At 41.5% G+C, this 18,941-nt stretch overlaps 1 protein-coding gene across 2 annotated transcripts in view; it reads right to left on the bottom strand.

Annotated features, from left to right (window-relative positions):
• MTAP (methylthioadenosine phosphorylase) overlaps nt 1–18,941 on the bottom strand; it is a 92,292-nt gene that overhangs the window by 65,529 nt on the left and 7,822 nt on the right. Inside the window, exon 3 of one of the 2 annotated variants that reach the window (XM_088472643.1) lies at nt 3,784–3,842. The exons of the other annotated variant lie outside the window; for it this stretch is intronic. Coding sequence (XP_088328769.1) covers nt 3,784–3,842 — 59 coding nt within the window. The remainder of the gene's footprint in view (nt 1–3,783; nt 3,843–18,941) is intronic. 2 annotated transcript variants of the gene reach the window in all.

The following is an 18,941-nucleotide window of genomic DNA, read 5'->3' as shown; positions in this document are numbered from 1 at the left end:
GATTCTATAGGCTGCCATGGAGTCTCTTGAAGAAACAGAATTATTGGTATAATCCTTTATTATATTATTCTTTCCTCCATAGCAGCCATTACGTTGGGATATACCAAAGCAGAATACAGGGAGTGACAATAAATACTCAAGACTTCAAGATATATACTTATACCAGTGCAATTTATTTAAAAAAAAAAAAAAAACTGCTCCTTGAAGAACCTGACTTCCAAGTGGGCATCCAAAATATTTGAAGCATAGTGATTTGAGAATGTATGTATAGAGGACCAAGCTGGTGCTGTACAGATGTCTTTACCGATGCCTGAGCTTTTATCAACTCATGATGTCGATACTGCCCTGGTCAAGCAAGTCTTAAGGTACCTTATGCCCTTCTTTCTGATAACAAAGGCAATTCATTTTCTAATCCATCTTCTGATGGTCTGTTTAATTGGTACACAAACTTTCTTTATTCCTGCTGGAAGAACCAACAAGCTCTTTATTTCCAGAAATTCTTTCACTCTGACTAGATAGTTAGCAGTTCGATATTGCTCTGACAAGATCTAACATAAGCATTTTTTTTTTCCTTTTTGTCATCCTTAGGTTGAGGGGAAAAAAAGATGGTAGCGTGATTTCCCAATTCAGATGGAATGAGGATATTACTTTCAGCAAAGACTGAATTAGTTTTTAAATTTGTACTCAGGCGTGTTAACAACAGGCCTATCTTTTTACTATGACCTGGAAAACTTGTGTATTCAGCTCCCATTTTCCCAGAGGGACATGCTTTCTGCTGTAAAAGTCTGCTGTTATATTTCTCTATCTGGCACCTGGCGTGCTGATAGGGAATTCAGGTGTATTTTTGCCGGGATGTAGTTGAGATCCCAGCGCACAGAACGCCGACGTTCAGCATCCTGGTGCCGGAGTCCCGTCAGGTGTGAGAATGCTGGCACCAGCATCCAGGCACCTGCAATCCCGGCTGGTAAATATGAGGGTTAGGCTGCAGGGAGGGACGGTTAGGGTTAGGCTTCTGGAAAGGTAGGTCAGAGTTAGGGGGAGGGCTAGGGGTTAACCCTAACCTGCAGGGATTCTGTCGGATGTCGCTGTCGGTAATCGGACTGCCAGCATCCCGACCACTGGGATCCCATACTCAACCCCTTTCAGCCCATGCACTGATCCTGTTACTTTTGTTCATTAGAAGCTAGCTTTTGGTACCGCCCTGGCAGTCAAGTAGGCCACCACTGCCAAGTTGTTTGGGAACACTTTCAGGTGAGCGCTCTCAAAGTGGTCCAGAGGATGACTTACTGCTGTCCATAGTGCTTTCATTTCTTGCAGGTTTAAGAAAGCGCTCTCTCTTGGGGGGGGGTCCAACATCCTTGTACTACGTGCTGTAACAGATGTGACCCCCATCCTGTCGCACTTGCATCTGTTGTATATATCAGGTACTGTGGCTGTGACAGCGAAGTTGACCTGTTTTCCACCAAGTCAGAGACATCTTTGTGGATTGTTCCAGCTGTACCTAGTAGTATAGGAGGCAATATTTTTGGACTGCACCTAAACATATGGCATGTAGTTTTCTCATTCACATCTCGCTCATGGAACAATATCTATAGTTGAATATACCATACACAGTAGAAGAAGCTCTGTGCACAGCTGGCTACTATCACAGACTTGCACAAAGAGTGTGATTGCATGTTTTTAAAGTATTTGCCTGTGTGCCTATAAACTATTTGTGCCGTACTGGTGTTAGTTGGATATTTTTCTAATTCATGATCCAGTAAGGATTGGAGTAACTCTGTTGTCCGGTCTAGTCTGTTTTTTTACTAATTCCTCTGATTTCCCAGAGGCCAGTACATCATTATCAAATAGGCAACACCTTTAAAGATTTATTGGTGAAGACAGATGTTACTAACAGATTCCCTGATACCGTGAAGGGGTTTCTTACGGTTGCTACCGATGTACTAATTGCACAACATGTAGATAAATGCAGAGTGGTGATACATTCTTTCATCCCCACTTGGGGAAACCTTTGAAGATTACCCACTTTGTAACTACAATATATGTGGTATACCCAATTACATGCCCGTACAGTAAATGCTAAGTAGGGAAAACAGAATGCATGTTCAAAGAAAGAATCGCAGTACATAGAAGTGCCATTCGTATTGCTTTGAAAAGGGCAGATCCATAGATTGGGGACTTTGGGCCCGATTCAGCAAGGAACACAATGTGCGCATGCACTCTCGGCCGCTGCAAATATATAATAATCAGTTTTACACATCTAGAGCCCGTATTCAATTAGAAACGAAAAGCCGAGATCCGCAAAAAAAATTGCTGATTGCGACTTTTCTTCGTATTCAATTCCATTCGCTTTTCACGTACGCGAAAATGCAATGTAATAGGCAAAAAAGATTTGCACTTTTTTTTTCTTCATAGGTGGAGAAAATAAAGTGCAAAATTGCTATTTTGGGGTGCAAAGGTGGGGAAACCACTCAGCACCCTTGGGACAGCCCCCCAAAGGAAAACTGAATCAAAAAAGTATCGCGGTCGCAAAACTAATAGAATACGGGCTTAAACCTGGTCTAATAGAGCGATAATTAACGAGCACCCAGAAAAATGTAACTGCAAAACTGGGCGCTTATTAATTGTCACTGCCCACGCAACAATTGAATCGCCCTATAGGAGGGCAGACACTCTCTTGGCTGTATCCACAAAAAGCAGTATCAGGCAATGCAACAGTGCCTAGTACAAACGGAGGGCCAAAGGCAGCTCCTTTTCCCCGATGCTAGGTCATTTTTAAGGTCTCGTAGACCGCCCTCAAGGCATCCTGGTCTAGCTGCTTCATACATCCCCTCCGGCTTAGTATGGGGACGGTTTCTGACTCGAGTTCTCCGGAGCTCACTGGGTTGACCGGTGACTCTGACTGGCCGTAGCTGCCGCGCACCCAGCCTTCAAACACTCAGGCCCTGATTCAGACCCGCTTGCAAGTGCATAGCGCTCGTAAGCGGGTCGATGGTGGCCCATTGTGCGTGTGCGAGCCCCGGAGCGAGCGCAAAAAGCACTCGCTCCGTGGCTCACTACAAAAGGGGCGGCTGTTGATGTTGATCGACAGCTCGCCCCGTTTTGTAGGCATGGCCGGGGGGTGGCTTCACAAACGAACGCCTGCCATTTGAGGGCGGCCCCACTGACATCACCAGTGATGTCAGTGAGAAAGCTTCCGGCTCTATTAGAGCCAGAAGCTCTCTGGGGCTTGCGACCACGAGACCCTACCACAAGGGTCTCGTCGCAAGCTCGATGGTCTTGACCATCGCGACCCTCATCCTGGCCGCTCACAATAGGTGTGGGTGGTCACCCACAGCTATGCAAGCGGCCAGGAGGCCACAACTATAACAACCAGCGCCCGCCCTGATTCAGAGCGCGCGCTCACTTTTTGCGAGCTCCTCTGAATCAGGCCTTCAGAGTGATATCCCCAGGATGCTTTCCATGCCACAGACTGCGGCTCCATGAGGCATGGAAAGCATATGGTTCTATGGATCAAAAGATAACAAAACTTCCCTACACCAGGCTTTCTAGGAGACAGGAAGAAAAACAGAAAGGGGGAAGAGGAGGAGCTGGGATATATACAAAAGGTGTGCGGTTCCTTGGAAGGCTTCCAGTCTAAAACTAGGAGGATGGGTCCATAACCCGACATAATGGCTGCCATGGAGGAACGAAGAATAAATATACATCACTATACAAAATTGCCCAGATAAACGCCAGAGGAAAAATTAATTTTTTATGTAGCTTATGAACAATGAAAGTTACCTTGCAAGCAGCACACATTCAACATTTTTAATCTTTCCCAGAATCAAGGCATCTGATGGCTTAAAAAGAAAAACAAACAAGGATTATTGTTTGCAAAATCGCAATAAATTACATATACAATATGTTTTGCATGGAGCAGTTCTGTCTCTTATTGCAGTGTTGTCAACTCACAGCCAGAGCCAAGCATACATAACTACAGGTATTTGTGTCATACACATGTTTCTATAATCTCCACTTGTGACCGGAGGTATGTGGCTGGGATGTAATGGGGCGTTCTCATGTAGGCAAAGATCAGATAGGGTGCACCAATGCACACATTTCCAGGCATGGTCTCTTGCACACTGATGATGCTTGCAAAGAGGTGTACAACTCTGCATACAGCAAACATTTATTCTGTGCACAAAAAGTGTGGACATCTGCGGCTGAGTTGCAGTCAAATGTGTATCAGGCCCTTTTTGTGAAAACGCAGGCACTGTATAAGCAGCAACAGCTTGGTTCACTTATCTACATATACTCCAAAATAAGAGCCACATCACTGACTTATGAATATGACCAATAATAAATTTAAAGTTTCAATTAAGAGTATTTACACATTATAATGAATTATCACTTCATCCTCCCAATATACTTTCAAATAACTTATTTTTGTTGCATAAAAACTTAGTAGATGAAAATACATCCTTTTTGCCTGGGCAACTGAAAGTTTATGTAGTACATAAACTGAGTCTGCCCACATTAACACACTGCTATGTGTAGGGTGCCATCACTCACACTGGCATGAGCATGAGGCACCACAGGGATAATGGACTAGTCTTCTCCCCACTCCAGGACACAGACAACTCATTCGGGTGAACAGGAAGGCGAGTAATAATTCAATTGTTTTTGGGCATGCAGTCTCCAGTCTAAAGTGACTTGGATCTATTCAATTGTTTACGCTAAAGGGAGCGAGTGCCACGGGCGACCATTGTTTCTGCTCATACCCTCTTGAGGTGGCGAGTAGAAATACGTGAAAAGTTGGTCTTTTGGGAGCGTCTAAACCCGATAAGTAATGGGCGACACTCACACCATCTGCAAAACAATTGAATATCGCCTGTCGGGTCTAAGAAATTCCCCCCTAAGTATAAAAGTAGCCCAATATATAAACTAGTAATATGGACCTGGCATTTGCTGGGTCAAATGCTCAGCATTGCAGGGCTTTTTTTCCCCTTATCCTTCCCATCTCCCCCTCCCCAGTTCACTCCCCATGTCTCTCTCTTTTATTATCTCCTCGCTCTCTCTCATCTCTGTCACACTCTCCCACTGGTCTCTCTCTCTTCGCTATCCCATTTCTCTATCTTCAGCACCTGTGTTTGTCATCTCCCCCAGTCTGTCTTGCTTTTTGATTTCTGTCTGCCCCACTGTCCCTCTCTCTCTCTCTCTCTCTCTCTCTCAGATGGGTGGGACTTGCAGGAGGGCTGTGCGTGTGATTGGGAGTCACATGGTGGGGATAGGGTGGGCACGGGCTCCAGGTGCTGGCAGGAGGGAACAGTCCTACTTACATTTGTTTAGTGCTGGGGAGAGAAAAGGAGTATGTGCCTGTCAGGAAGCCTGTAAGAGCTGTGAGGAGACGGAGGGAGGAGTCCTACCTCTAGCACTCTACTGTGCTTGTGCTAGACCAGTGGTTCTCAAACTCGGTCCTCAGAACCCCACATAGTTCACGTTTTCCAGGTCACTCAGCAGGAGCACATGTGTAATCATTATTCACTGACACATTTTAGAAGGTCCACAGGTGGAGCTAATTATTTCACTAGTGATTCTGTAAGGAGACCTGTAAAACATGCACTGTTTGGGGTCCTGAGGACAGAGTTTGAGAACCTGTGTGCTAAACTGACACAGTAGGTATTATGTAATAGATATTGATAATATTTTTATGAATGACGCTCTTGCTAAACAAGTTATAAAAAAAAATCAGTATTCAATATTTCAAGGACTCACCTGATGAGGTTCACCATGACGTGGTATGTGGGCAAACATATTTGGCCAAACATGTACTATGTATCTTATTATAAAACCATGTTAATTGTTGGAGTTTATTATATATATTTTGATAATCAGTATTCTTAGTGCTTAGAGTGTGTATTTGCATTTTTCCCCCTTTTTTCGGCATTAGAACTACAGGTCTCAGCATGGTATCACCTCTTATATTTCAATTAGAATGTGCAGCCCAGCCTCCCATTTTTCCTACATATGTGTGTGTATTTAAGGTAAAGCTGAAAGCGAGACCCCTTCTCCTGGGCTAGGACTCCTCCTACCTGCCACAGGTAATTAGAATAGGTAATTGCATTGCAGTACACATATTTAATGGGCACTATTAAAGTCCTAGATACATTTATATAATGTGTCAGTATTAGGGATGAAAGGGACCCACCGGATGAGGTTCAACGTGATGTGGTAGGTGGGCAAACATCTTTGTACTAAGAACCTTATTATAAAACCATGTTAATTGTTGGAGTTATATGTACATATAAAATAATATTTTGATAATCAGTATTCTTAGGGCTTAGAGCAAAGGTTCCCAAACGCGGTCCTCAAGGCTCCCCAACAGTTCAGGTTTTAGAGATATCCATGGCTGATCACAGGTGACTTAATTAGTACCTCGGTCAATTTGATTTAATCACCTGTGCTCAGCCATGGATATCTCTAAAACATGAACTGTTGAGGAGCCTTAAGGACCGCATTTGGGAACCTCTGGCTTAGAGTGTGCATCTGCATTTTTAACCCTTTTTTCAAGTTATTAAAAATGTAAATAAATGAATAGGTGCATACATTTAACATTTTCTGTGAGGTTCACGAATTGGTAAATCCACTGTTTCTCAACTTTTATGAACCCAAAAGCAATAAAAAGAGAATCCCAGGCTTTTAAGATTCCATATTTTCAAAATAGGAATCCATACCTTGCCTTTTTTAGGGTGCCAAATGCAGTAAAGCAGTTCTAGTACCCCATCTCTCCTATGTACGTTAATCTACAATTAGTTCTAAATTTTACAGAGCTGTCGGACTAGACAGCCATTATAGATTTTCTACGTCCTGGACACCTTGAAAAAGACCACCGAGTTAGGGGTCGAAACGCGTCGGTGAGGGAAGGTGGATACCCGATTTTGACGGAGGTTATTCCTATCCTGACGGCTGTGGATAAGATCGCGTACCAGCAAAGTGCCCGGGACTGATGCTGGAGAGACACACTATACGCTCATTTGAGGTTTTCACCTCTCAGCCTTCTGGTAATTACATACCTCTGCCTTTTGAGGACTATCCATCAAATGGATGCTGCTATTTTGTATTGTTTTATTTTAATGTGATTAATTAAAATTGTCCATATTGTGCTTCACTATTTGCACATTTGTTCTTCCTCTTTGTGTTGTTGTGCCTATGAGCATATTTCTACAGGTCCATAAAGGGACTGGCTACCAGCTGTACCCCCTGCTCAGTTCTCTGCTGACTGATGGGATAATTAGTGGGATATTTCTCCCTAATTGTGAATTGTAACCAAGCGCAGGTTATGTGACTTATTTTCTTTTTTGCTGTTGTATATTGGTGGAGGTGTGGGGATACCTCTGTTTGAGTGTCACTTACCAGCTGCAAGGGTTTCTGTGCGCACATATCCACTTTCTTTCTCCTATTATCTACTGCATTATAGATTTTTGTTTATTATTGCTTTTAGACACAAAACTAGAAGCGGGAAACCAGTAAAGACCATCACCAGATTATGATATAAGATCTATGAGAAACGTGCAAGCTTTTAGTAGTCAGTAATTCTTTCATAGAAGTTACTACACATAATAAAAGCTTGTTACACTGGTGGAATTATAGTAAACACAAGAGAAAAAAAGTGTGTCTGCACAGATCTACAGGTTATTCATATATTAAACATTTATACACTCATCCATTCCAATCCACTTAATGTCGAGTTACAAAGAACTCATTCTGTCCAATTATATATTAGGTGGAGGTGCACCCAGGAATAAATCAATCAATACATATAGAAAGAAGAAGTAGTATTGCTATATGGGGTTTTCACTGGATGAGTAATATTTATGATTCACTTGATTATATTAGAGGTCCAGATACACAAAGTAAATAAAATATAACCTTTATTATTATCACTAAAATAACCAACTATTTATTCATATTCAGTGTTATCAATATTTGTTATTTTTTATTAATTTGTTTTTTAATTTGTTTGTTTTATTTGTTTTAAATCAAAAAAGCCAGCGAAGTATCATGATTCAAAGTGTTGATTGGATCTGTGTGAAGTAAAGTGATTAAAAAAAAAAAAAAAACATTCACTTGTGGTATACTTTTATTCCATAATGGAAAATATAAAATATCCTGTGATGTGAATCCCATTGTATATTGATGTAAATATATAAGCATATTTAATCAAATAATATCATATCGTGGAAGGTACACTGTAAGGGGCATATGTATCAAAGCTTGATGTGAGATAAAATTGTGAAAAATATATCACCAACCAATCAGCTTCAAACTATCATTTCTTAAACACAGCCTGCAAAATGTAAGTTAGAAGCTGATTGGTTGGTGATATATATCTCACATCAAGCTTTGATACATATGCCCCTAAGGGTAGATAATAACCACTCAGGATTGTATATTTAAAGGGAGCCTATCTAAATTGGCCAATCTATGATAGCTCCGTAAAATAAATTCAATAGTTGGATCTGTATAATCTTATATCACTGAGAGTAAAGGCCCCCATACATCAGCAATTGATTGCAGCAATCGTGCAATTTGCAATCGATTGTGTATAAAAAATCTTTCCCTTTTTCAATCTATTGTGGCAATTCTGCAATCGATTGAAAAAGGGAAAGATTTTTATACACAATCAATTGCAAATTGCACAATTGCTGCAATCAATTGCTGATGTATGGGGGCCTTTACTGGTATACTCAAAAATATATAATAATAACAGGATGTTCCATATCTAAATTGATAAATTATAGGCTGTAAAGATGTGTGGCATTAATGTATCTTCCAAAATTACCTTGCACTCTGTCTCTGCTTGTTTAAATAGTAGCTATGGTGTGTTGCAAGTTACTATGATTCAGCAAAAAATCATTCATAATGCAACAAATAAACTGTCAGTCATCTTCCTTCACACAGGAGAATTGTTACTATTTATAATAATCTTTCAGACAATCTTGTCACTAGAAAATTCACTCATATAATCAAAGCCATAGCTTGTTCTACATACAGCAGTACTATATAATGGCAGGGTGCAGCCCCTATTTACTGAGGAGATGAATATACCAGGATGTCCCACTGATTCGTTATAATTGGAACAATATGCCTATACCAGCTGGTAATATGATAAACCACATTAGAAATCTTTTAATATTGTTGTTGATAAGGGCAGGTGTTCTCACTCACACTGATGAACTCTAATAAATTATTAAATGTTAAGGCGCCCATACATCAGCAATCTGAAAACCACAATTGAACAATTTGAAGATTTATTGCCCAATCTAGCAATCTGCGCCCATACACTACAGATCTTTTTCAGTGATTTGCAGATCGATTGCAGCAAACACAGATCTGCCAATCTTGAAAGGCCCATCATTTTACTGGTAAAGGTCTGCAAATCTGCTGATCATCTCCATACACTAGCAATCTACTGCCTCAATCCATCTGTGAAATCCAACATGTTGAACAATCAGATTTAACAGTTCCAATCACTTTTTGGTTGCAATCTGCGATCTGTGAAGCCCATACATTGCAGATTTTTATACACAATCGATTACAAGTTGCAGAATTGCCACAATTGATTGCTAATGTATGGGGGCCTTTAGCTGTATTATTTGCAAGCACACACTTAATTAACACAGTTATTTCCGATTATAATGCAGTCAGGTGCATAAATATTGGGACATTGACAGAATTTTCATATTTTGGCCTTTATTCCCCACCATAATGGCTTTGAAATGAAACAAACAAGATGTGCTTTAACTGCAGACTTTCAGATTTAATTTGAGGGTAATTACATCCAAATCAGGTGAATGGTGTAGGAATTACAACGGTTTCTATATGTGCCTCCCACTTTTTAAGGGGCCAAAAGTAATGGGACAAACTAAACAATCCTAAATCTAACTTTCACTTTTTAATACTTTGTTGCAAATCCTTTGCAGGCAATTACAGCCTGATGTCTGGAACGCATAGACATCACCAGACGCTGGGTTTCATCCCTGGTGATGCTCTGCCAGGCTTCTACTGTAAATGTCTTCAGTTCCTGCTTGTTCTTGGGGCATTTTCCATTCAGTTTTGTCTTCATCAAGTGAAATGCATGCTCAATCGGATTCAGGTCAGGGGATTGACTTGGCCATTGCATAACATTCCACTTTTTAGCCTTAATAAACTCTTTGGTTTCTTTTGCAGTATGCTTCAGGTCATTGTCCATCTGCACTGTGAAGCGCCGTCCAATGAGTTCTGAAGCATTTGACTGAATATGAGCATATAATATTGCCCAAAACACTTCAGAAATCATTCTGCTTCTGCTGCTTTTGTCAGCAGTCACATCATCAATAAATACAAGGGAACCAGTTCCATTGGCAGCCAAACATGCCCACGCCATGACACTACCACCACTATGCTTCACTGATGAGGTGGTATGTTTTGGATCATGAGCAGTTCCTTTCCTTCTCCGTACTCTTCTCTTCCCATCACTCTGGTACAAGTTGATCTTTGTCTCATCTGTCCATAGGATGTTATTCCAGAACTGTAATGGCTTTTTTTAGATGTTTGGCAAACTCTAATCTGGTCTTCCTGTTTTTGAGGCTCACCAATGGTTTACATCTTGTGGTGAACCCTCTATATTCACTCTTGTGAAGTCTTCTCTTGATTGTTGACTTTAACACATATACACCTACCTCCTGGAGAGTGTTCTTGATTTGGCCAACTGTTGTGAAGGGGTTTTTCTTCACCAGGGAAATAATTCTTCTGTCATCCACCACAGTTGTTTTCCATGGTCTTCCGGGTCTTTTGGTGTTGCTGAGCTCTCCGATGCCTTCTTTCTTTTTAAGAATGTTCCAAACAGTTGATTTGGCCACACCTAATGTTTTTGCTATCTCTCTGATGGGTTTGTTTTGATTTTTCAGCCTAATGATGGCTTGCTTCACTGATAGTGACAGCTCTTTGGATCTCATATTGAGAGTCGACAGCAACTGATTCCAAATGCAAATGTCACACCTAGAATCAACTCCAGACCTTTTACCTGCTTAATTGATAATGAAATAACGAGGTAATAGCCCACACCTGTCCATGAAATAGCTTTTGAGTTGATAGTCCCATTACTTTTGGCCCCTTAAAAAGTGGGAGGCACATATAGAGACCGTTGTAATTTCTACACCGTTCACCTGATTTGGATGTAATTACCCTCAAATTAAATCTGAAAGTCTGCAGTTAAAGAACATCTTGTTTGTTTCATTTCAAAGCCATTGTGGTGGTGAATAGAGGCCAAAATATGAAAATTCTGTCAATGTCCCAATATTTATGCACCTGACGGTATGTGTAGGAATACTACTACGTCTTTCTATATGTATGGAATTATAGCAAAGCCTAGTATAATGATTTCATGGTTATCCTGCTGGTAGGTTATTTGTTGCCAGTTGTAAGTGGAGTTGTATTCCACAGCGCTTTGTGTTTATTGGAGGATCTGAAATTCATTATGTGCTCATTTTGGCGTGATTGGTTTTCCCCAATCCTAAAAAAATAGTGGTTCTACCTTAAATGTTTTGTCATAGTGGTTACATCTAATTTCACAATCCACAACACAACAGGCTCACCCAGAGGCAGCTGAATTACTAGCAGGTCTGGGGTGCTCACAGCCAGTCCTCTGTGTGTTTATACCCAGTCCAACTAAAGTCTCCATCACAAATCTAAGCAAACATTTTTTTGTCCAGTACCTGTTTGAGGAAGGAGAGCATTTATTATATGAAAAAAATAAGAACAAACAATTAGCAGCAACAGATGGTAAACACACCGTGCAAGTAAATTAAAACAGTCATGTTACATCCTGAGACAGCATTGCATTACTTCTTGGAGATGCACACATCACATACAGAGGGAGATGATATATTGTGTACGGCTTCAGCCATTACTTGTGTGGACCCGCCTCACTGCCGGATCGCGGTGATGCGGGTCCTCATAACGGCCGCATATATGATGTGGTTTTTTTGTAAGTGGGAGAGCGCTAAATCAACTGTCTGGTGATCTGCGCTCCCCCATCAGTGGCTCTCCTCTTCGATAGTGAAGTTCTTTCTGCGCATGCGCCACTGGTGGGTTTCCCAGCAGGCCCTGCGTGCGTGTGGTAGCGCATGAGCAGTTGCTGGGAGAGGCGCTGTGTGACCGGTGCCTGCATTGTCTGCGCAAGCACCCGTCTTTTTCCCCCCAGCAGCACCAGAGGTTTTTTTTATTTTTTAAATAACTATTTTTGTACACACAATCCCTGGAGGTCGAAGCAGGCAGCCAGGGACAATGCGGGGAGGAACAGCAACGGTAGCTGCAGCTGTCGGAACGCTTAGTGACACTGACCGTTCATACATATGCCTGCACATTGGCGCCCTATCTTGAGAATAGGAGCTCTGATAATGATGGGGGCGCATAGCGCCCCAGTCATTATGCACACATCTCCACATTACTACATGGGGCAGAAGTGGTATCAGTGCACATAATGGCCCTGATTCAGACCCGCTCGTTGCAGCAGGCAGCTTGCAGGGTCCGTGGGTGTATTTTTTTTTTGTCTCCAGGCCGCTCGCAAAGCTGTGGGTGCCACAGCGGACTGGAGACCGTCACGATTATCGCAACCATCGGGTTTGCGACGAGACCCTGGGATAGGGTCTCGGCTGCCGCAAGCCCCGAGTGGACTGTCTGCTCTAATAGAGCACTAGTGATGTCAGTAGGTCCTCCCACAAACGCTGCTTTTGTGTAGCCACCCCCCCTACCAGCCTACAAAACGGGGTGAGCTGTCACTCACCATTGACAGCCGCCCTGTCTTGTAGCGAGCCCCGCAGCGACTGAAGTTCAGTCGCTCGGCGGGGCTCGCGAATGTGCACGCCGGACGTGGCTCATGCGCAGTGGAAAAACATTGAGCCGCTTGCGAGCGCTGTGCACTCGCGAGCGGCTCTGAATCAGGCCCAATGTGCGCGGATACCATTTTTCACCATAACGCTGCTTCAGAAGCAGGAAGTGGAAGACAGCAGTCCTGAGGAATTTCAGCAGATACAAACTAAAGCTAGGTACACACTGTTCGATCCGACATATAATATATCGTTCTGATATAGATCGTGCAGGATGTATGCCCGATTTCGCATTAACGAGGGTCATTCATTGCATCGTCCCATCTGCTGTGCTGCACAGCGGATGGAATGATTTAATGAACAACCCGGTACTGTTACATGCAGCATGCTGCCTCCTGCTGATGGCACTATGTCACTGTATGGCTACCTCATGCATCAGGATATCCTCTCTCTCTCACTGTTATGTCCCTACAGTAACCAGGGGCCCCTCAGCATAGGTCTCCTATAATCCACAGTTTGTGCTCCATGCAGGACAATCACAAAGGTCCCTAGTCAGTATAGGGCTGGGACATATGTTGCACTGTGTGCCACCTACAGGTAGAACATTAGGGCCTAGAAGTCACAGCCCTTTCGGTTCCGTATTTACCCAGCAACCGCCCTCCTCAGACTCCCTTCCTGCCCATACATGAGGGGGCTCTGGCAGTACAGGTTGGGTCTCCCATATCCAAAATGCTTGGGACCGGGGGTATTTTGGATAAGGAATATTCCGTAGTTTGGAATATTTGCATATCATAATGAAATATCTTGGGAATAGGACCCAAGTATACACACAGAATGCATTTATGTGTTATATACACCTTATACACACAGCCTGCAAGTAATTTTATACAATATTTTCAATAATTTTGTGGCTCAAACAAAGTTTGTGTAAATACATAAAATTCAGTTATGTTTCATATACACGTTATACACAGCCTGAAGGTAATTTTATACAATCTTCTTAATAATTTGTGCCTTAGACAAAGTTTGTGTACATTGAATCATCAAAAATCTAAAGTTTCATTATCTCAGTCATGCCAAAAAAATTCTGTATTTTGGAATATTCCGTATTTCGGAATATTTGGATATGGGAGACCCAACCTGTAATGGCATATATAGGGCATAAGGGGGCCCTGTCATTGATGGCACAAAGCGGCATAGTGGTCTCATGGCATATGAGGGCTCAGATGGCATAAAGTGCACGAGGGAGGTGAGCTCTGAAATAAAATGGTTGTATCCTTACTGCAATTTTGGTCACTCCCCATGGCCACACCCCCTTCCGGGAATCAGAAAATAAACAGGCAGTAACCCTATCTTTTGTATAGTTACAATAGCTTAGCAGACATTCTGCATGTTCATGCTGTAGCTTTGTGATGACTGCTCATGCATCTTCTTGCACAAAACATTCAAATTTATACCAAAAGCTCTAAAAATAAAAATAAGAGTCTATTGCAAAGAAAATAATTTCTTAGAAATCCCTATTGTAAGAAATGACTTCCTGGAGTAGTCAAAGAAATACATTGAAAATAGGTGGAAGCCACTAAGTGCAGCTACCTCCTAAGCATTACATAGAAGAGGGAACAAACTTTATACACATACATGTTTTTACATTTACGATTTCTTACAAACTGTTCCTTTGATACATGCTTTTTATAGGTCTTTATGAAGATTATTTAAAAAGTGCAGTCTATTGGCAGGTAAGAAAATTATCTTGCATATTCATGTGGATGGTTCAAAGGATTGGCTGGCTTGTTCACAGCTTTACAGGCTGGAGGATAATAGTATGCAGCGATCTATAATTTTCCCTAAAAATCAGGAGCATTCAACACTCAGTACATGAAGAGTTAGCACAATATTAGAATGTTGTGCTGTACATAATTACACTGCGGGAGGGGGCATGACGCTGCATATGGGGGTGTGGCCAGGGACATTATCCAGAATAAGGGGCACAGCAGGGGGTGCGACTGTCATCGCATCATCGTGGTCCCGTCCCTCTGCTCAATGCCGAGATTAATGGTATTGTAAAACAGGGTCACAACCCCCCTTCCCCCACTGCAGGAGTGTGTGTGCGGGACTGCGCAGGGGTCCGGAGGTATGCGGACAAGTGGAGGCTGACTGGGAGACTTGCCCGATATTCCCATTCCGGGAGTGTAGGCAAGTATGATGTCAATATGCACGGATGAAAAAAATGCTGCATTCAACAATTGCAACAAATTTTGTACAAACTCATTCATTTCATTGAAAGGCGGGGGGAAGCCTAATTATCTGGAGAAAATAATGATTTATCATTTTTATCAGAATTCTAGAGGTAATTAAATTTCCCATTGCAAACAGAATGAAATATTGAAATTTGGGGGGGAGGGGGAATTAAATTAGCTGCTGCAATTTACCATGTGCTAAATGATTGTGACAAACTCGTTATAAAAAAATATATATATATATATATATATATTTTGTACGGGATGGTGGCGTTCGGGATCCCGACGGTTAGAATCCAGACGCCGGTATCCCAACTAGGATACCATCCTGGCGGCTCGAGGAGAGTATACCTAACCTAACCCTCCCTCCCTGGTGCCTAAACCTAATCTCCCCCCAGTGCCTAAACCTAACCCTCCCCCGTTAGTGCCTAACCATAACCCTCCCCTTAGTGCCCTCCCCTTAAGAAAAAAACAAACAAACAAACAAACATCCCAATGTTTTATTTAATGCAAACTACAACCACTACATATGTATATAAAAAAGGGGGGGACCACCCACTGAAGCAAATATATAAATATGCAACAACAGCATTACAAAAACATAATTCCACTTTTCATAATCTCTTTGTAGTGACTACTTTAACACCTGTCTGGGAGGAGGGGTGTCTTTCCTCTGAGACTTCCTTTTACTGCGGGGACACCCTGTGCTTCCACCAGAGCAGGTTGCAGAAGAGTATTAGGTCTTACATAACCCTGCCAGACACATCAAACTGCTTCAGTAGGCTAAGTAATCACATGTAAAACTCTACTGCCGCTGGGACTACCATGTGCCTTTATGTTGATGCACTATGCACAGTGGTATTTGTGTGGCAGTAGGTTCAAGAAAATAACCTAAACCCAAAGAAAGGTATGAAGGTGAGGTGACTAACTATTAGTTACTGTCAGGAAAACCTCAAGTGTTACCAAGTAGAAACAGGAGGGTATATTTACTAAATTGTGGGTTTTTAGAAGTGGAGTTGTTGCCCATAACAATTAGATTCTAGCTATTATCTTCCAGAAGGTGCCAGATAAATGATAAGTAGAATCTGATTGGTTGCTATGGGCAACAACTCCACTTCTATAAAACAGCACTTTAGTAAATATACCCCAGACCGTCAAGAAGAAATTAGACAAAACTGATGCACAACTAGGAGACAAAAATCACTTTTACAGCTAAAGGTTCTGCAATCAGTTGCTAGATATAAAAGGGCTGTCTTTTTCACATAGGAAATTGAATCAAATTAAATAAACCTTTAGTGTTGGTTTACTCAAAGCTAAGTTATGAATCATGAACCCAACATATTCATCTGAGGACTTTGTGCACAGAAACGTATTAAGGAACTGATCTGCTAATATAACCAACACTACAGTATTTACTCTCCGAGAACACCTAAAGACGAGATTTGTATGTGGCTGCCTAATGGGGCCCATACACTATCATTTCTGACCGGCAGATCGGTGTTTCTGATCCGATCGCGAAACCGGTCGGTAGGTGTACTGGGGGCCTTAAGAGAATGTGTGAGAATATCTCAGATGATATCTATTAGTAGCTTCACAGCTGGAAACCCTTCAATCACCAGCTGGCTAGTAACTCTCGTTAAGCAAGCAGACCGAAGATCGTTTACCAGAGGGACATATACATTGTTGAAGGCTGACACAGAGGAGTGAGAGCCCACCAAAGTTCCGTAACACTGTAAATGATATTGCTCATAACTGAGATTATACATTCTGCTTAATAAAGAAATAATGGTACACTACGTGACATTAGCTCGCAAAACAGAATTAATTAACTCTGCTGTTTAAAGACTCCTCTCATAATATAGTGTTGCAGTTCATGTGTATGTGTTTAACGTTATGTTTACATCCATTTGATGCTTTTAATTTGAGTATTACGAAATGTAATACCTTTTTTTTATGAATAAGGTCTGCACTTTTGGGATTACTATAAATAATACATTTTTCATTCTCCCACATATCAAGTACTAGTACAGGTCTGAATATTTCTTTCATACAGCTAATGTATTATGGGGGAGTTGTATTAACATCTCACTTATCTCTGTCCCTGGAGAGTTGTTACAATAACTCATCCTTCCGGTGATCTCTGTTCAACTGGATTGCACCAGCTTACTTTGTAATGACTACTGGGCAGCCATGTCGTGCATGTGCGAGATCAGGAAAATCTGTGACATGCACGAGGAACATCTGGAGGCAGCAGTGGGTCATAAGAATAGCAACATCCTCAGATGGCTGTGTGTGTTATTAGACAAGCAATGAAAAGCTCAGCTTTTCGTCACTCAATGGCCATGATGCTTCTCCAGCACCGCCAGCTATGTTGACGGCATAATTGAGAGAAGCCAAAAGGTGCCCGTGGACAAATTTCTGACTTCTCTATGCAACACTTTAAATATATTATGGAGAAGCAGTACAGTTTTTCGTCAGAAAAGCAGAATAAAGGGGTTATATCTGCTTGTCACCAGTGATATGTAGTTCTCTATATTGTGTGTTTATAGTGACCTCTAGTGGAAAACCTATATATAGCAAGCATTAAAAAATTACATTCCCAAGCTCAAACATTATAATCTAACAGTAAAATATTTAATACAGTAAAAAATAAGCGATGCAATTATGGTATCTGAAGAATATCTGCTTTATTAGTTGGTAATGATAATGAATAATTCAGTAACAATAAAATTCACACGCAAAAAAATTAGTATGACTCACTCAAAAAAAATGTGGTAAGCCATGTTTTGGGCGTAGAGAGCCAGACTGGGCAATAAGGGCGTGGCCTAATAGCGGGAGGCGTGGCCACACCCTTTTGGCGGAAAACAAAACAGAAAACATTCATGCTGAGGTGGGGGGCTGTGAGCCCTTCAACCACGCATAATTAGTATGATCGTTCCACCCCACAAGCAGCAAGGGGAGGGAGAGACAATCAGTGCCTGTCATTTTTCAAACACAGCCTGTAACTAGACAGTTAACAGCTGATTGGTTGGTACTTTATCTCCATCTACCTTCTCTCTCACCAAGGCTTAGGACAAGTTAGTATGATGACTTAAGAACTCTGGTCTCTGCTGAAACAAGAGGCTAAAGCTTATCAATTTGGCCTGGCATGGATTAAAAACAATATAAACATATTAGTTTGTACAGACCAAGTACTCCTTCTATTCAAACAAACCAAATCAGATTTCCCAAATGCAATAAAATGTAATCAATCAATAAGAGAAAATAAAAATAAATAAATTGGCAATTCATATACTGAAAAATCTAGGAAAAATCCTAGAAATAAGGAATTGGGCCTCCTAGATGTCATCTTTCATTGCAATGATAGTTTCCTCTTGAAAGCAGCACAAAACCTAGTTTTTTATGTCCAGCTGGTCAGAAAGAATTGTTGAGGTTTCTTTAGCAATGCTGCATCACAGAAAATGTACCAGTCCTATTTTTTTTTTAGGAACCATCATTTTAATATAACACAGGGATTACTAACAGTTCCCATGTGTTCAAGGGAATCTTTCATTTGGAATGCTTATTTGCCTAGAATTCTTACATGTGTAAAATAAAATATGTAGGCATTGGTGCATTGCCTAATATTTAAAAAAAAAAAATAGGTTTAGGGCCTAATCATAATATATTACACACAGTACAAACACAGTTAAGTGCCAAAAGTAATGGGATAGCAGTATGTAAAGGTAATGATATGTGGCGTCACCATACTTTGACGTCTTGGAAATGCCCACACGTGCATTAGTTGTAGTCGGACATCTCGTGAGTCAGAGTGAACGAACACCAGTTAGGCTGCGACATGATGTATTGTAAC

The sequence above is a fragment of the Taudactylus pleione genome, unplaced genomic scaffold (genome assembly GCF_031769625.1).
Source record: "Taudactylus pleione unplaced genomic scaffold, aTauple2 ptg000127l, whole genome shotgun sequence".
In the NCBI taxonomy this organism is placed as follows: domain Eukaryota; kingdom Metazoa; phylum Chordata; class Amphibia; order Anura; family Myobatrachidae; genus Taudactylus; species Taudactylus pleione.
The sequence above is the reverse complement of the archived record's forward strand: the minus strand, read 5'-3'. Positions and strand labels throughout refer to the sequence as shown.